The sequence below is a fragment of the Castor canadensis genome, chromosome 5 (genome assembly GCF_047511655.1).
Source record: "Castor canadensis chromosome 5, mCasCan1.hap1v2, whole genome shotgun sequence".
Taxonomy (NCBI): domain Eukaryota; kingdom Metazoa; phylum Chordata; class Mammalia; order Rodentia; family Castoridae; genus Castor; species Castor canadensis.
In genome coordinates this window covers 3,843,730-3,862,813 of record NC_133390.1, presented here as the reverse complement: position 1 = coordinate 3,862,813, position 19,084 = coordinate 3,843,730, and the positions used below count along the sequence as shown (strand labels likewise).

Below are 19,084 nucleotides of genomic sequence, written 5' to 3'. Positions count from 1 at the left end.
CAGAGACAGGGACAGAACCAAGCAGATACTGTGCTCTGTTCCTGAACACGGTACTTACAGTTCATCATCAAAGCAGATCTTGGCATACTTGTCTCTGCCCCCGCCACTGAGCAACCTATAGGCATAGGTGTTGGGAGGACATGGGGTCCAGTGGTCACATTTTTGCCTTTTGGGGGCTGGGGCTGTAACAAACAACAAAATTGCAGTTAGCGTGATGATCGCTTATGTGAGCACGCGTGTACGTACCTCCGTCCCAGCATCTCCCACCAGCAACTCCAAAGTAGTGAGCGCACCTCTGGGAAGGGCTTCCCTGCGGAATTCCCTTGAAGTTGCACTTAAATCATCTGCTCCTGCCTTAAGGTGACAAATATGCAGGGGATGCGGAAGTAGGTTCAATGATTGCAAAGTTTTGGATTGCCGCTAATGGTGCTCATTCTCGGATGCCATGACGCTGCATTGCAAGAAAGCAGGTTCCAGCGCATAGAGTGCAGGAGAGCTAAGATGGCCATCTGTGGGGACCCTGCACCTTCTGCTGTTATGCAGCTCTACACACCCCACACACCCCACACACCACACACACCACACACACCCCACACACCACACACACCCCACACACCACACACACATCACACACCACACACACCACACACACCACACACACACACCACACACACACACACCACACACCACACGCACCCGCACACCTGACCACACACTGACTATGGCTGGGGCATAAAGAACTGAGCTTTTCTGCCAGGACACCGTGGTGTCAGCATGGGCAAGCTGGAAATGGCTGTCCCAATGCCCTCATCTCACAGGGGTCAGCAATTCAGGAGGTGAGAAGCCAGCTGAGGCTGATCCTGGACCCTCGCTGCATCACCACCACACCACACGTGCCTCCCATGCAGATCACACAGCAGGACCCACAGTGTTGTTCTCAGCTCAAATTTAAATTCCAAGCACCCAGACAAAGGTTCAGGAAGCACTCTCTCATCCTTCAAGTTGGCTGGGGACTTTTCTCTATTTTATGGATTATTGCGTTTTTATGACTTTGTACACAGGAACTAAGAAGCATAGTCAGGAAAGTAGTAAATTATACAGGCTATCATGAGTAAGGAATCCAATGTAGAAATTTTTATCAATGTAGGAAATCATCTAATCCCTGAGGAAGACAGCAAGATGAACAAAGGCACCAAAAATCTAGAAAAGAACTAACAAAATAGCAGAGTACAGTGCTAAATCCTTACCTATCAAAATTACCTTAAACATAAATCCAGCTGAAAGACATAGAATAGCTGAATGTATTTAAAAAAAAAAAAAGACCCATGTGTGTGCTGCCACCAGACACTCAGGTCACCTTGAAGCACACATGTAGACTGAAAGTAAAGAGATGGAAATGGAAACTGAGAGACAGCAGGGTAGGTGTACGTATATCAGATGAAATAAACTTTGAGCAAAACTGTAAAAGGAAATGAAGAAGGTCTTTAAATAATGATAAAGGGGTGAATTCATCAACAAGATGCAACTATTATAAATACGTAGTTACTCTGACGTTAGAACACCAAAGTATATAAAGCAAATATTAAGAGACCTACAGGGAGAGATAGGTCACAAAACAGGACCATTACGGGAATCAGGACTCCAGCTGCAACAACGGACAGTCATCCAGGTGGGAAGTCGGTAGGGAAACTGGACACCTCCTTAATCCCTGAGGCCACTATAACAAAATCCTTAGCCTGGATGGTTTGTAAATCACATAAATTTACTTCTTACAGTTCTAAAGGTTGGGTAGCCCAAGGTCAAGGCACCAGAAGATTCAGTGTCTGGTGAAGGCCAGTCTTCATACGCGGTGCCTTGCTGTTGTCCTCAGATGGTGGAAAGGTGTGGGAGACCAGTAATCAAATAGACTGAGAAGAAACTTTGACATCTGCAAGGTCATGTCATGTCAGGGTCCTTTGTGCTGAGAAGGCAAAGCCCTGGCACTGGCACGAAGGAGGCAAGCAAGGTTCAGCAAGCAGCAAAGAGGAGACTGAGGCAGTGGAGATAGACCTTTGCACGAGCACAGCTCTGTCAAAGGGCCCCTTGGCTGATAGGCACAGATCCAGCCAAGGGGAGGCAAGGTTCAGCAAGGTGCCTTGCAGGGAAAACAGGGCATGCTGACATAGGATAGTCTGCAGTAAATAACAACATACCACAGCTGTGCTGTTCCTGCTGCCTACTCGACTGGACCTGTGAGAACCCAACCTGCCCTTCACCCCACTTTCCCACACTTGCTGTATAAATAAATGCACTTGAAGGCGGAGGGGGTTGCCAGCATCTCTCATCAGGAGTGCTGGACCCACCCAATCCCAAGCTTTTCTATATGTCTGTCTTTGTGTCTTTTTTCTCAATCCCCAGTGGCTCCCAGCCAGATCAAGGGATCTGCTCACACTGGCCATGAGAGAAAGGGACAAACATGCTCCTTTCAATCTCTTAATCAAGTCCCTAAGTCCATTTGTGAGGGAATAGCTTTCATGACTCAGTCACTTCTCCAAAGGCCCTACCTACTGGCGATTAAGTTTCACCATAATGAAGTTTGTTTTACACAAACCTTCAGACCGTAGGAGACTTGAACTACACTTCAGACTAAGTGCACCCAACAGATGTACACGGAACAGTCCATCCTATGGAAGCAGAGTACACCTTCTTCTCCAGCACACACAGAAGATCTTCGGATATAAGCTGCATGACAAGCAGCTAAACAAGGCTTAACACATTTAAAAAGATTGAAACCACACCTAGTGTGTTTCCTGACCACAGGGGTAAAGAAACTAAAAATCAGTAACAGGTGTGATTTCAGAAAATTCACAAATATGTAGAAATCAAGCAAACTGCTCCAACATAGCCAAAGGTTGGTCAAGAAGAAATTAAAAAAGAAATTAAGTTGAAAAGTATCATGAGACAAATGAAAATGGGAACACAACATATCAAAACATATGGCATGCAGCGAAAGTAGTTCTAAGAGAAGTTCACAGTAAGAAACAACTACATCACAAAAAGAGAAAGATCTCAAATAAACAATCTGATTATTATACCTTAAGGAATTAGAGAAAGAACAAACTAAGCCAAAAGGTAGGAGAAATAAGGAGATGTGAAGATTAGAGCAGAAATGAAATCAAGACAAGAAAAGTAATAAAAAAGGTCAATGAAGCAAAGAATTATTTCCTAGGCAAAAAAGATAGATAAAATTGACAAGATTTAGAAAGATTAAGAAAAAAGAGAAGGTGCAAAATCAGAAGTGTAAGAGGAGCCATTACTACCGATACAGAAGTGGAAAGGAACATATAAATTGGATGACATAGAAGAACCCGGTAAGTTCCTAGAAACATTCAACCTACCAAGACTAAGCCATGAAGATAGACAAAATCAAACAGACCAGAAGCAGGTAAAGAAATCGAGTCAGTAATTAAGACTCTCATTGAACAAAAGCTCAGGACTGGGTTAGTAAAGAACTAAAACCAATCCTCAAACTCTTCCAAAAACAGCTCATTGCATGAGGCTAGCATTACCCCGGTACCAAAGCCAGGCAATGGTACTATAAGGAAATAAAATTACAAGCCAGTATCGCTGATGAAATAAATGCAAAAATCCTCAACAAAATACTAACAAAACAAATGTAGCACTACCTGAAAAGGAGCATTCTTGGTGATCAAGTGGGATTTGTCCAAGGATGATGATTCAACACACTCAGATCAATAAATGTGACATGCCACGTTGACAGAATGAAAGACAGAACCACCCGATCACATCAATAGATACAGAAAAACTGTGACGAAACTCAACATCCTTTCATGATAAACACTCTCAACAGAAGAGTGTTTCCCAACTTGATGAAGGCTGCATGTGACAGCCCACAGGTGAGATCAGACTCAATGGTGAGAAAATGAGGGCTTTTCCTCTAAGACCAGGAACCAGACACAGATGCTCGCTCTCGCCACATCTGTTCAACCTGGCCCTGGAAGTCCTAGCTGGAAAATTTACACAGGAAAGAGAAATAAGAAGCATTTAAACAGGACAGGAAGAAGTTAAGTCGTCTCCGTTTGCTAGAGACATGATCTTATACATGGAAAGCCCTAGAATGCAGGGCCAGGGGTATAAGTCAGTGGTAAAGCACTTGCATGGACAGTGCCCTGGGTTCCATCCCGAGCACCACCAGAAAACAAAATTTAAAAAAAAAACCTTTTTCTCTGAAAACCCTAGAGTGCATAAAAAAAATTGTTAGAACTGATAAACAGATTCAGTAAAGTTCAGTATACAAAATCAACACAAAAAAACCAATTGTGTTTCTGTACACTACCAATCAACTACTGAAAAAAGAAAAAAATCCTTTATACAATTTCTATAAAACATTAAAATACTTGGGAGTAAATTTAACCAAGGAAGGGAAAGATCTATATATTAAAAACTATAGAACACTGATGAAACAAACTGAAGAAAACACTGGTACATGGAAAGAGCTCTGTGTTGGTGGGTTAGAATAACTAATATTGTTAAAATGTTCATTCTGATCCAAGTTATACACGGATTTAATGCAATCTCTAGCAAAATTCCAATGCTATTCTTCTCAAAAGAGGAAAAGTCAATCTTAAAATTTGCATGGAACCAAAAAGACACCGGAATAGCCAAAGCAATCTTGTGGTATCACACTACCTGATTTCAAACTATACTGCAAAGTTTTAGCAATCAAAACAGCATGGGGCTGCAATTAAAACAGACACTTCAGCTGGGCATGATGGCCTGTAATCCTAGCTGCTAGGGAGGCAGTGATGGGAAGGATTGCAGTTCAAGGCTAGCTTGGGAAGAAATTTGCAAGTCCCTATTTCAACCAATGGCTGGGCACAGTGGTGAGTCCCTGTGATTCCATCTAGGGGAGAAGCATAAATAGGGGGGCTGGGGTCTAGGCCAGCCCAGGCATAAATGTGAGACCCTACTCATAAAATGCGTAAAATACGTACAGCAAAAAGGCTGTGAGTGTGGCTCAAGTGATAGAGCATCTGCCTGATAAGCACAGGCCCTGAGTTCAAATCCTGGTAACACCAAAGGGGGAAAAAAGACCCATCAACCAATGGAACAAGATAGAAAGCCAAGAAATAAACCCACACATTTATAATCATTTAGTTTTTAACAACAACGTGTTGACACATGGGGAAAGAAACTCCTTCAATAAATGCTGTTGGAAAAACTGGACATCTACATACAGAAGAATAAAATTAGATGTTCATCTGACATCATGCACGAAAATCAACTCAAAATGGATTAAAGACCTAGGTGTGAGAACTGAAACAATAGAGCTGCTAGATAAAATCTAAGGAAAAACCTTGACACTGGTCTGAGCGATGATTTTTTTTTTATACAACCCCCAAAGCACAGGCAACAGAATCACAAATAGACAAGTGAGATTGCATCAAACCAAAATGCTTCTACACAATCCAGGAAGCAATCAACGAGTGAAGAGATAACCTATGAAGTGGGAGAAAATATTTCCAGTGTGTCCCAAATAAACAAGGAACTCAACCAACTTTACCACAAGGAAAGTTTAAAACCTGGTTTTAAAATGGGCAAAAAACCTGAATAGAAGGCGTGACATGGCCAGGAGGAATACGGGAAAGACACCGAGCATCACAAATTACTAGGGAAATGCAAAGTGAAACCACCGTGAGTGATCCCCTCCCACTGTGAGAGTGGCTGTGATCATGGCCGCGACAGGTGGGCATGGCAGGAGTGGGGAGGAGGAGCCCTTGCACTCTGCTGGTGGGATGAAATTTAGTGCAGCCATTGTGGAAAACAGTGGGAGAGGCCCCTTTAAAGTTTAAAGAAGGAAAGTGGTGTATTCCCAAAGTCCACGCCTGCATGTGTCTGGGAATTTCCAAAGGAATCAGGGTATTGAAGAGAATCTGCACTCCTGTGTTCACAAAATCTAAGACACGAAATCAACCTTCATGACCACCAAGGATGAATGAGCCGTGGCAACGGGGTACATGCACATGGTAGAATACTACTCAGCTTTCTTCCTTTTTTTTTTTTAAGGAATTCCTGCCATTTTTGCAGTGTGGATAAATAGAAGACAGTATGATCTCAGTCACATGTGAAATCCAAAACAGTCAAACTCCAAGAAGCAGAGAGTAGAAGGGTGGTGACCAGAGCTGGGAGGGGAGGGAGGATGGACGATCGGAGGACTGGGGAGGGCTGGTCAAGAGACACCAAGTTTTAGTTAGACAGGAGTCCTGAACCTGCTTTCCCAGAGCCCACTGTCCATCGTGGTGATGTAGTTAATCGCACGTGGGCATTGACAATGCCTGTGACAGGGGACTGTGAGCGTTCCTGTCACGTGAATCGGTATGTGAGCCGGTGTCTATGTTAATTCCTTCATGTAGCCACCCCCCATGTCTACACAGAGAGCATCATGTTACAGCATAACTACACACAATCTTTATTCTTTAGTAAAAGGTGAGAGATTTATATGATCTGAAGACAAAGCAGAGTACACAATTTTTATTCTTGAAGTTGGACGGAAGAGGTACTGTCATCTGGGCAGACAGCAGTGGCACTGGAAGAACTGCTGGAGGTTAAGGGTCAGAGGGTGTCCAAGCGTGTTGCTGTGACTGAGCTGATGTGACCTGAGCTTCTGGGGGACCACAGGCCCTGGTCCCCAAGAGGAGAAAGTGCAGAGTTCTCCAGAGTGCTCACTGTGACCTCGTGTGCTTCCTCTCCTCCTTCACTTCTGGACTCCTCTTCACCTCCCTCTCCTCTCCTGTCCAGCCAGCTGCACACTGCCCAGCCCCTGCCCTGTCTGACTTGGCTGTGTTTTGTTTGCACTTCTTCCTAGCCTCCAGTTTCTTTTCCTTTTTTAAAATTCCCCACGACAGCAAGGATGTTCTTTAGTGTTCACCACATCCCAACACCTAGGCAGTACATAGTGGGCACAGCTGCTCTGTCAACATTTGTTGAATGAGTGACAGAACAGCTGGACTCTTGGGGTTGCTGAATCTGTTCGCAGGGGAGCACGTGGTCCAGAGAAACTGAACTCTGTCTGTCTGCCTGCTTGCCCTGAAAAAGCAGCCAAGGTGGGGCTGGGGTGTGGTCAATGACATGTTTTAAGCATGCAAGCGTTTCTACATTTAATCATCAGTGTGCAAAAAAAAAAAAAAACAATCAAGGGACAGAGGGGACATGACTCTTGGTCTTCGGAACATGTCCACCAAAGCTCTGATCAACTTCTCTCCCTATTGATTCAAATTTTTTAACAAGAAAGAACTATGGGAACCAGGCCAGTGGCTCACGCCTGTAATCCTAGCTACTCAGGAGGCAGAGATCAGGAGGATCATGGTTCAAAGCCAGCCCAGGCAAATAGTTCAGGAAACCGTTTCTTGAGAAACCACTTCACAAGAAAGGGCTGGTGGAGTGGCTCTTGTGGTAGAGCCTGCTTTGCAAGTGTGAGACCCTGAGTTCAAATCCCAGTGTTGCCCTCCAAAAATTAAAAATAAAAATAGAAAGAGCTAAAAACACCCTCCACATTTATACTCTCAGAAACCTTCACTATTTTATTTCTTGGTGCATTTCCTTTTGGACTTTTCTATGCATGTGGAAGACGTCTGCAAAGTTGAAAAACAGGCTAAACACATTTGAACACTACGATATGTTACTTAAAACGTCAAACAGTACACTTGGCTGGGCATGTTCAATCACACCTGCAGCCAAGCCATCACACCTGTGTCTGGAGGCGGAGTTAGGGAGGATCATGGTTCAAGACCAGCCAGGCAAAAACTTAGCAAGACCCCCATCTCAACAAATAAGCCGGGCTTGGTCGCCTGTGCCCGTCATCCCAGCTGCTCAGGAAGCCACAGGGAGGAGTGCTACCTCTGAGGCTGGCCCCGAGCAAAAAGTGAGACTATCTGAAAAAACAGCCTAAAAAAGCAAGAAGGTCTGAGGGTGTGGCTCAAATGGTAGAACGCCTGCTTAGCAAAAGTGAAGCATTGGGTTCAAAACCCCAATACCACAAAAACAAAAAGAAAAAAACCTGTTGCAGAACTGCGAATGTGCCTTAGTGGTAGTGCTTGCCTGGCAAGCACAAGGCCCTGAGTTCAAACCCCAGCACCACCAATAAATACACATATATGCACATAGTTAATATTTTTGTCAATCTCCAAATACCTAACTTTAAAGCAAGTGTCCAGCTGTTAATATGAAAAAGTGCTCCACCTTCTCTTCCCAGTGTCCTAGACTTTCAAACACCCCCCAGTGTGTTTAATTTAACAATGACGCTCGTTACTTAGGTGTCCCCCGAAAGAACATTGAGCACAGTATTTAAAAACATAGCCACCACCCTGTTTGAAAGTAAGTGTTTCCCAGTTCCCAGCTCTGTAGACCCTCTGCATGTGCAAAGTCAATGTAGAGAGAAGTCTCTTCATATGGGAATGCACTGTCCTTCCAGAGCTGGCACAGACCTGAGGCGTCCCTGAGCACAGTGCTGTTGCCTGGCCCACTGCTCACTTGCCAGAGACAGGTATCTCCAGCACCGCAGGGAGACAGCATGCAGGGTGCGTCACCTCAGCGGGAGGTGAAGAGGACTTAGGCCAACTCGAGGTGTGCAGCATTTACCTGGGGTGGGGGGAGTTCCACACAACCACAGCCCTAACAACAGTTCCTCCAAGAGAAGGCCCAAGTCCCTGTACCTTTGCGTCCCAGAGGAGGGCCCTGGGGACAACAGCAGGCGGCAGACTAGTACCAGAGGCCGGGAGGGGAGCCAGAGAAGGTGGGTGTACTCCATCGTAAAGCCAGGTGAAAAATGTAAGCAAGCAAACCAGGTCTATGACCTCACAATAGAACCAACAAGAAAGAGCCCCAGGGATCGAGTAAGGCAGCATACCTTAGAGACTACACTGCAGTCTCTTGCCACCTGTGCAAGTCACATCTTGGGTCAGTAAGTCCCAAAGCTAATACAGAAAACAGCAAGAAGGCCAGGTGCCAGCGGCTTACACCTGTAATCCTAGCTACTCAGGAGGCAGAGATCAGGAGGATGAAGGTTTGAAGCCAGCCCAGGCAAATAGTTCACAAAACCCTATCTCGGAAAAAAAAACCATCACAAAAACTGGGGTGGCTAAGTAGCTGAAGCCATAAGAGCTCCTGCTTAGCAAGCATAAGGCCATGAGTTCAAACCTCAGTACTGCCAAAAAAAAACCAAAACCAAAAACCTAAAAAACAGCAAGAAGCTAATTGTAAGTTAGAAGTTAGAGGCAGCAATAAGGTGAGAGAGTATTTCTTTCCAAACTCTCTGGAAAGATTTCTAAAATAATCAGCATATTTTATGATTTAGCTAAGGGCTGTGTCTGCAAACAGTAAATCAATCTTAACTTTAAAATATATTTTTCATTTGAAAAATAGCACTGAATAATTACCAGCTCAAATTTACTTCAGATCTATTAAAAATTTTAAAGAGCCCTATAAGACTGGAAGCTTCCCTCTGTGCCCTGTCCCCAATAGCCCCCTTCCTTCCTCTTTTGGTGGCCATGACTCTGACAGGCACTGTGAGCTCAGGTGAAGATCTCAAAGAGCACCTAGGCCCGGCCTTGATCTGGGGCCACACTTCCAGGCAGGCCAGCAGACAAGCTGTCAGGAGCCCGCTCCTCCCTTCCCTTTGGAAGACACCCAGAACAGGCTCACTTCCAGAGGTTCACGGGCAGGAGACTGAGGAACAAGTCAGAACAGCCACAGGCTGGCTGCCTCTCACCTGAGCTGTTCCTTGTTCCTTTTTCCTACTCCTGCCTGTCAGGAGGCAGGTGTGGTCTGAGGACCTGGGAGTCAGGGGCCAGACATGGCAACCAGTCCAGCCAGTGAGCAATGGTCTACACAGTTGGGCATGGTCTACACAGCATGCCCATTCTCAGACCCAAGACACTCAGCCAAAGGCCTGGCTGGGGTTGTCCCAGTGTGGACATCATGGTGGTCCCCAAAGCTGCCTGCTATAGGGTCAACACCAGGACAGGCTGGTCATCCCATAGGACGTGAATGTCCTTGTGGTGGCAGTTCCTTTGGCTTGGGGTGGGGGTGTAGGAGCAGAACCCCATGCAGCTGGGCCTCCTGCTTGCCTTTGGGCCTGCAGACCCTGGCGTGCATCAGCGTGCAACACCACTTCATGTGGATGAATACAGGTGCGTTTTCTAGAAGCAAGGCCTTTGATTTTCTTCAGAGTCCTCAGAAATATGTGGCTCTTGACAGAGTGACATAGAGGTGGTATTTGTGTTTTGTTGCAGGGCCTGGGGACACACATGGCATGACTTTTTTTTTTTTTAAGGTAGTAGGCTCCCCAAGCCTTTCATCCATTGCCTACTAGCACAAAATGCCATTCTGTGATTCCTACTCTAGGTGTAGACGGCAAATGCATCTCTGAGTGAACAGAGTACCTCCCACCCGTGCCTCTTCCACGTGGACCCCATCTAGCCCTCAGCGCTTCTCCTGGAATTCCTTCCTCAAACAACCAACAGGTGAAGTCCACACGGGCACACAGAGGCTGAGGTCCCCAGCCTCACACCAAGACAATCAGTCCTGCCAGACTCGGACACAATGAGAGGCTGAGAGATAGAAAGTAGGGAAGACTCACGCTGCCTCTCTGAGACACAGATGGTCCCCAGGACTCCAGAACACCTCGCACTTGGCCTATATCAAGCCAAGTATAAAATAAACTCAAATAACCACAGGTTATTGGCCTCAACCCTGCACTTACAGCTTTTTACTTCCCACAGTGGGGTACAGGAAGCTTTTCAAGAACACTCCTGATTTGGAAACTCTGATTGCCTCATCCCTGTTAGTAGAGAAGATAACTCCAGAGGGATTAAGAGTCACCACAGACCAACTCTGGGTCTCGTGTGTGACGCTCTCCCTCAAGATGGCTTCAGGATTGTCAAAGCCCGGCAGTTACCTCTCCATTAGCTAAGCAATGCCCACCTGCTTCCCACCCATCTTCCCTGCATTCGGCAGCAATCTGGGATCCTTGTAACATTCACGTCCACCAAAACATTTATAAATAGGTTCAGTGGTGCAAACTCCAACACTGGCCCAGTTAGCACCTCCCAGACCACAGACACCACCCACCTGCACCTCTGCTCTTAGTTAGCAGGGGGCTTGTGCTCAATACAAGCTAATGTTTGCCTTCTAGCCTTCTTCCACATGTATATGTGCTGAGTGTCCAACAGAGGGCTGGTGCAGAGCTGGGATTGGGGGTGGTAAGGAGGTGCTAGCCTCAGGTGCACTTTAAAGGAGGGTATCCAAAAGCTCAGGAATCAAAGTAATAACCATTTAATACAGTTTACTGCAATATTTTAGAATTAAGTACATGCAATATAATCTATGATAAACAAATATAAAAAATTAAAGAGAGACAGGATTAGTTAGGCACGGTGGCTCATGTCTATAATCCCAGCTATTCAGGAGGCAGAGATTAGGAGGACTAATTTGAGGCCAGCCAAGGCAAAAAGTTAGTGATACCCCATCTCAGTCAAGAAATTGTGCGTAGTGCTTTGTGCCTGTCTTCTCAGTTACACGGAAGGTGAAATAGGAGGATCACAGTCCAGCCAGGCTGAGGCAAAAACATGAGGTCTTATCCGAAAAACAACTAAAATGGGCTGGAGGCATGGCTCAAGTGGCAGAGCACTGGTTTGTCAAGTGTGGGGCTCTGAGTTCAAATCCCAGTACCACCAAAAGATAAAATAAATAACTAAAACCAAAGAAGGCTGGGAGCATGGTTCGAGTGGTAGAGCACCACCTGCCTAGCAAGAACAAGGCCTTGAGTTCAACCTCCAGTACTGGGGCTAATGAACTTAAACGAGCTTAGGTGGTAACGAACAACACACTTGCACCATGCAGAGCCAGTGGCCTCAGCGCTGGGCTGTGTCCTGCACGCTCATGCATCCGCCTCACAGACCCAGCCTTCCAGCTGGGCCCAAGCACCTCTCAGGCCTTGTGACTGCCCTGTTGTCATAAATGAACACTGAGGTCACCTCCTGCTGGGGACAAAGGGCCCACACACATCCTTCTGGGACTGGGGGAACTCTTGCATGTCTCTGGATTTCTGGTATCAGTTGCATTTCTAGCCACAGCACTGAACCCGTGGCTTTCTGGTTTCCTCGTCCAGTGGCTTATTTGTGTCAGTGGCCAGTGCTGGCCTCACCTCACCATCTTCACCCCTGTGCTTCAGATTCTGGTCACAGGTGTGTCACCCCCAGAAGATGGATGGGGAGCTTGGAATGTTTAAAGCAAACATTCCCCAGGAAGACTCAGAGCCACCCAGCCTGAGCAAAGAGTGACAGAATTTCCAGGGGCTTCACCTCCATCCTCGTTTCAATGTCCAGGAGCTGCCAGCCACCTGTCCATTCAAGAGGGAGATGCAGGGGCCATAAAGGGAACGTAAGTGGCTGTGACCATGGCACGTGGATGAGACACATCTGGGTGCCAGGTGAGGCAATCATGTTGGGGGCAGTAGCAGCAATAGTCTGACGGCAATACCAGCATGGTCCCATGAACTACACACACCATTGTGTCCTGTGAGCCACACTCCCCACTCCCACCTCTCTTCTGGGTCTCTCCTGTCACTCACTGTGCCCAGCAGACCCCCGAGTCAAGCATCCCTCCCAGGGGATATTCCAAGTCAGAATGAAAGAGGACCTGGCCATCACAGTGGCTGATACCACCCTCCCACCCCTTTCCCACTACCCTTGGGTTTGCCCTGTCCTGAATGAGGACCAGAGCGTGGCGGGCACCTCAGGCCTGAAGCCACCCGGTAACGAGCCTTCTAAACAAGCCCTGTTAAGAGGTCTCATCTCCAGGATGGGCCTCATAGTGTGTGACACAAGGGTCTTCAACCCCCTTGCACGGCAGGCAGTGCTGGGCCTGCTGGGTATGCATGCAAGAAGTGGGTCACACAGGTGAAGATAGTGCAAAACTCTTATTAAAAACAAAACCACATTGGGTACCAATGGTTCACGCCTGTAATACTATTTGGGAGGCTGAAGTTGGGAGGATTGGGGTTCGAGGTTAGCCTAGGCAAATACTTCATGAGACCCCATCTCTAAAAAAAAAAATAACCAGAACAAAATGGACTGAGGTGTGGCTCAAGAGGTAGAACAACTGCTTTGAAACCCCAGTTCCACAAAAGCACCTCAGTCAGAGCCAATTTGTATAAAGGTCTTTTATCACAAAAGACAATTAATCTAAAAAGAAATGGTTTCTACAAAAGCTTTTCTTAATCATTACCTACTTTTTTAACTTGTGAAAACTGAGTTTTTTACACTTTATTTCTATGTTAAAAATATAGTGGCTGCCAGGCATGGTAGCTCATGCCTGCAATCCTAGCACTCAGGCATCAAAGGCAAGAGGATCTTGAGTTCAAGGCCAGACTGGGCTACACAGGGAGACCCTGTCTCAAAACAAGAACAAAAATACTGTCATCTACTTCTAATGGGACTTTTTAAAAGGGTTCAGTTCACTGCTCTCCAGTCACACAGGGTTTCCAGTATAATTTTGAAAGGATCTCTTATGCTTTCACCATTCTACTTATATTTCAAATGCATAGCCTTGCTTTTAGGATCTTCCCTAGTGAACTCTGAGAATCTTAGAGGTAAAGGACAGAACTTAAAGACAGCCACATTCACATCTCACACCTGCTGCATTAGTAATCAGACTTTGACCCCAGTCATTTCCTTTTGAGATAACTCTTTCTGGGAACAAGCATTATAAAATAAAATTGACATTGGGAAATTAAGATCACAGTGACTCAATAAGAGAAGTCATCTTCAAAGCTGCTGGATTAATTAATAAATGGACAGGCATTTTAGTAGCGATAACTCAGGGTTTCCAGAAACTGACAAATTGGTGGGACCCACCTGGTAAATGCCGTGAAATCACTGCCAGTGTTCACACCCTATCACTTGAGCCATGCCTCCAGACAATAAGAACACCTTTAAATGTTTATTTTTCCTTTAAATAAGGTTAGATGTTGGGCAGGGAACTTTGACTCTGTAAGTGACAGCTGTTGGATCCTTTCCTGGTGCCCTGGCTGCCTTGAGTGAAGGACCATAATTCAAGCAGTCAGCCAGGCCTGGCTGCCTTGAGGGAGCTATATGGCAACCACAGCTGCTGCCGCTGAAGCACAGCTCGGCTCCTGATGGCCCTGCTTCAGCCATGACTGTTTCAACAGCTGCATCAGAACTTCTGCCATCACAAGCCTTAGAGAACTCTAGATAATCCTGAGGCTATTCTACTCAAGCCAAAGGAAGAGCTTATCTCCTGGTGGCCCAGCAGAAGACCTGTGATTGATACAAACAGTCCTTCATTTGCAAACCAGGCACTGGCTGCCACCAGATATCACACCTGCAGCGCCCTGACCTCAGCCTTGCAGCCCCCAGTACTGTGGGATGTGCGTTTCTACCACTGCAAGCTGCCTGGGCTATGATATTGTCACAGCAGGCCAAAGAGACTGTGACACCTGCTAACGGCCCTCAGAAACATGCCTGGCTTAGCCTCAGGTGGCTGCCTGGTTGTCCACTTCTCAGAGGTCGTCTGACCACTGCCTCTCAAATGCTCTTTGCTCGTTTGCTCTCACTCCTTATTCTCATCTCTCCTCAAGCCCTGGACTATGCCCAGTGCACAGCAGGTACTGGGGAAATCCGGATACAGGGATTTACTGGGGAAATCTGGGTACAGGGACAAGTCTTATAAAGAAAGTTCCATGTGCTCCAGGCTGCTGGAGGAGGAGAGACTCTGTCTCCAGTATAAAGTGTCTTCTCAGCACCTGACAATTCTTTTTTTGTTTTTTAAAGTTTTTTGGCAGTACTGGGGTTTGAACTCAGGGCTTCATGGTTGCAAGGCTGGTGCTCTACTGCTTGAGCCACTCCTCCAGCCCAGCACTTGACAATTCCTTCGCACCCATTCAGTTGCTTCTGCTTCTCAGAACAGAACCTGATACAGCTTTTGAAATGTGTTTGGTCCCTCAGGAAACTTAAAATGATTTGAGTTTAGAACCTGTGCCCCATGAGTTTCACATGAGAGAAAGATGAGACCTGGGGCCTAAAAAGGATGCTTCAGACTGCCCTGTGTCAGCACTGGCTGCTTTGAACACCCCACCATCACCTTGCGGGCAGCTACAGGTTTGGAGTCATGGCTGGGCAGCCTGAGTCCAGACTGGTCATACCCTCCTCCTCTTCCTCCCCCTCCTCAACACACAGCTGTTCCCCAAGCCCCACACTCACCTTTGAGGACAGGCCTCTCACCGAGGCTCCGGATGTTATAGACAGCACTGGACAGGGGCATGTCAGGGATGAGCTCTGCCAGCAGGTATCCAGAATACCAGGCACCCATAGAAGCAAAGACAAGGAGCAGCGCCTTGAAAACACCTGCAAACAGATGACAGGAGCACCTAGAGATGGCACCCTCACTGCGGACACACTGGGGACAGCACTGTCTGGCAATCTCCACTCTCTGCTCCTGCTATCCTGATGCTTCAGGACACAGGCAGAATTGCTCCAAGGGCACAGATTTGGGTGGGAGGTGTAGGAGGGGAGGCATGCAGGGCATTTGCAGAAGCAGACAGCACAGACAAGACAGGGGTGCTCTCCAGGCAGGGTGCTATACTGCTGTTGGCTTGGGTCTTAAAGCTTCCTTGGTGCTGATGTCAAGGACTCACTGAACAGGTGCTGAACAGCACCCCAAGGCAGACCTGAAAAGACCAGCATTGCTCATTCCCCATGTGAGACATCATCAGACTTGATTTTGCTCTTGGAGCCAGACTGAAACCTCCAGGGGGTGAGATCTCGGTCTGCTTTGTTTCTCTCTGTGTTGAGAATAGCATCCTGTGCCCAGCATGCGTCAACAGATAAATGATGGATGACAGAAGTTCACACCTGTCAGATCACCAGAGTGGAGTCTGCAGAGACACCCAAGGTTCCCGCTGGCAGAAAGTCTGCCGGGACACCTCTGGTTGATGGCTTGCTATTGCACTCACCAGGGCTGCCACAGAGCAGCAGCTGACGGCTTACAATTCCCAAGGAAAGCCTTTGCTCTCCTTCCAGGTATGCAAGGGTTAGGGTTAGGAAGGAAGGAAGGAGGAAGAATGAGGGAAAGGAAGAAGAGCAAGGAAAGGGAACTATGGAACCTGAAGGAGTCACAGAGTTTATAGCTGGTCAGTTGCAGAGTCTTTTTTTCCAACCCAGATCCCTGATCAGAGACAAGCTTCCTCACCCTGTCTAGGACCAGCAGACAGCTCTCCTCTACCTCCTTTCTGAATCTGCAGCCCATGAAGCTGAGATAGAAGACTGAGCCTCCAGCACACCAGTCCCCGGCTCTCTTTCCACCCTGTCCTCGTCTCTGTCCCCAGTGATACCAAACTGCTGTCTGTCAGCCCGGCAGTGGGCCCACCCTCCACTCACCCCGTCTGGCTGTGAGTACCAGCCCCCTGCCTCTCCAGCACCACTCCTACCTTCCCTTTGCCCCCTGAGCACGCTCATCTCCACACCTACACACTGTGGTTCTCAGCGGGCTTGCAGGTGCCTGAGCTCCAAGGGAGACATGCTACAGGACTTACTCTCTGCTTCATTCGGGGTTTTGTTTTGTTCTTTCAATATCTTTTTTTTTTTCTATTTTCCAGACTATGTAGTCCCCAAGATTGTTAGAACATTTTTCAAGGCTGGCTTTCTGGTGGGAAGGACCTGTGACAGTGTGGCTACAGTAGCTTCTATGACAAGTGACATCTCAAAGCAGATAACCCAGCCACAGAAAACCAAAGGAAGCTACATGGGCTTTGCACCTCGGTGCACCAGCCACCTTGTGCGGGTTGCTCTGTCCTTAACTCCCCTGCAGGGCTCATCCCTCAGCCTAGACTGTGTCTGTCATACTCACCATCACTGTGACAAAATACCTGGCAGAAATGACTTAAGGAAGGGAGGATATATTCTGGCTCACAGATTTAGTGAGTCCATCATGGTGGGAGGACACTTTGGAGCAGAGAGGCTCACATCACAGAGAAGTAGAGAGAGCACATGTGCCTGAGCTAGCTCGCTTTCTCCTTTCCCCCTTTCGCCATCTGGTTCCCTGGCTTTTGGGATGGTGCAGCCCACATTCAGGCAGACCTTCCCCTCTCAGTTAATCCTCTCCAGAACCCTAACCCTCACAGACACACCCAGAGGTCTGCTTTACTAATCTCCTAGGTGTTTCTCAATGCAGTGAAGTCGACATACAATATTAAATCATGCATACAGCATGCTCCTCCACACCTAAAGCTATGAGCCTGATGGGGACCCTTCCATGAACGCCCCACCCCAGGTCCCCGTGCACTCCCAGGACAGTGAATGGGAGGCACAATATTCTAGAAAGTTCTGCCGAGTGGACTGTGGGATAAGACAGTTGCAGAACTTGCTCAAAGGCAGCGACAGTCCTCCGTATCCCAGGTGTCAGGTCACAGCTGTACAATTTTACTCAAATGGCCAATGCAAAGAAGAAAATTGGCAACCCAGAAGACATTCATACTGGAGATCCTGCGCCATGAGCCCCCTTTGGAGTGCATAAAGAGTAGCTGCCCAGAAGGCAGGAACAATGTGGTCCCTAGTTGAATAGGACAAATGGGAGGATGAAAGCACCCATGCCAGGGACAGGGCCACCTCATGAGGCAGTTGGCTCCCATCTCACCACTTCTCAGAGCTCTGAGGAAGGTGTAATCTGTCTGTGCTTTAAGTGAGAGGTGCAGCCAATCACCTCTAGACTGGGCACAATCTGGCTTCCTGTAGTGGCATGCTGCTGGCTGAAAGAAGCTAAGACCTAGAGCCAGGATCACCTGTTGGGTGGGAAGGCAGGTCCAGCAGAACCCCTGGGACCAGTCTTCCGTAAGAAGATGGGCACGTGTTGGGGGAGGCTGGGTCTATCACAGAGGTAAGGTGTTATCTTGGCCACCAGAAGGAGGGCAAGACTGAGGAACCAGGAAAGGACAGACAGAACCCAGGCACAGGTGCCCGTTTCCTAGTGTAATAGGGGCTTAAAAGCTGCTTTTGCTGAGGAGCGCTGACTCCTTACTTGGGCCCAGGAATTAACTGAAGGCAGGAAACAGATGATTGCCACACCTCCTTTTTGTAGAAATGGAAGGAATGAATTAACAGTGGAACCACAAAAGGGAAAAGATTTTGGTGTAGCCAGCTTGCATTTATTCTGTTTCTTGATTAAACAAACTTTCTTTCCCTCTTTGTGTAATTGCTGGAGAATCCAGTAATGAAGAATAACTCCCTTTGTTCTTCAATTAGACCAGGAGCTCTCTCTCCTTTATCTCTCCCTTACCATCAGAGCAGTAAACCTGCCAACCAAGACATACAGCTTCAGAGAAGTGATGCTGGACATCTGGAGAACCAAGGCCAGTGGCCATGGTGGACATGCATGTGGTCACGCAGTCAAGCTGAGCCCTTGACCTTCCCTTTAAAAGGCAGACATTTTCTCTCAGAAGGAACACGACAATGCTTTGAGAGGTTGACTCTCTATGTTCTCCTCTTCAACTGATGAATAATAAACCTTATTTCCTTCTCCTCAAAACCCTGCTCTCATCATTTGTAAACTGTGGATTGGCACTGAGGCCAGGGGACAGATTTTCCAGTAACACTAGGTCCGCCATAATAAGGCTGACCTTATTATGGGGCCTTCAATAGACATTCCTTTTCCCACAACTGTAGAGGCTTGCAAGTCCAAGATCAAGGTTTTGGCAGAGTTGGTTCTTTTTGGGACCTTGGCCTGCAGATGGCATCTTCTCCCTGTGTCCTCAGTGGTCATCCCTCTGTGTGTCTGTGTCCTGATCTCCTCTCACCAGTCATACTGGATCATGGCCCACCCTGATGACCTGATTTCAATTTTGCTACCTCTTTTAAGTCCTCATCTCCAAATACATTCACATTCTAAGGTCCTGGTATTTAGGGTTTCAATATAAGAATTTGGGTGGGGTACACAATTTGGCCTCTACCATGGCACTAGGCAAGCTGCGGCACAGCCTGTGGGCTGAACACCAGCAGCAAGAAGTCAGTTCCTG

At 47.1% G+C, this 19,084-nt stretch overlaps 1 protein-coding gene across 2 annotated transcripts in view; it reads right to left on the bottom strand.

Annotated features, from left to right (window-relative positions):
* Positions 1 to 19,084, bottom strand: part of Fam3b (FAM3 metabolism regulating signaling molecule B) — a 36,049-nt gene that overhangs the window by 13,866 nt on the left and 3,099 nt on the right. Inside the window, exons 2-3 of one of the 2 annotated variants that reach the window (XM_020181816.2) lie at positions 15,279 to 15,422; positions 59 to 182 (exon numbers count right to left, since the gene is read on the bottom strand). In XM_020181816.2, coding sequence (XP_020037405.1) covers positions 59 to 182; positions 15,279 to 15,422 — 268 coding nt within the window. The remainder of the gene's footprint in view (positions 1 to 58; positions 183 to 15,278; positions 15,423 to 19,084) is intronic. The other variant, XM_074072611.1, reaches the window with a different exon arrangement.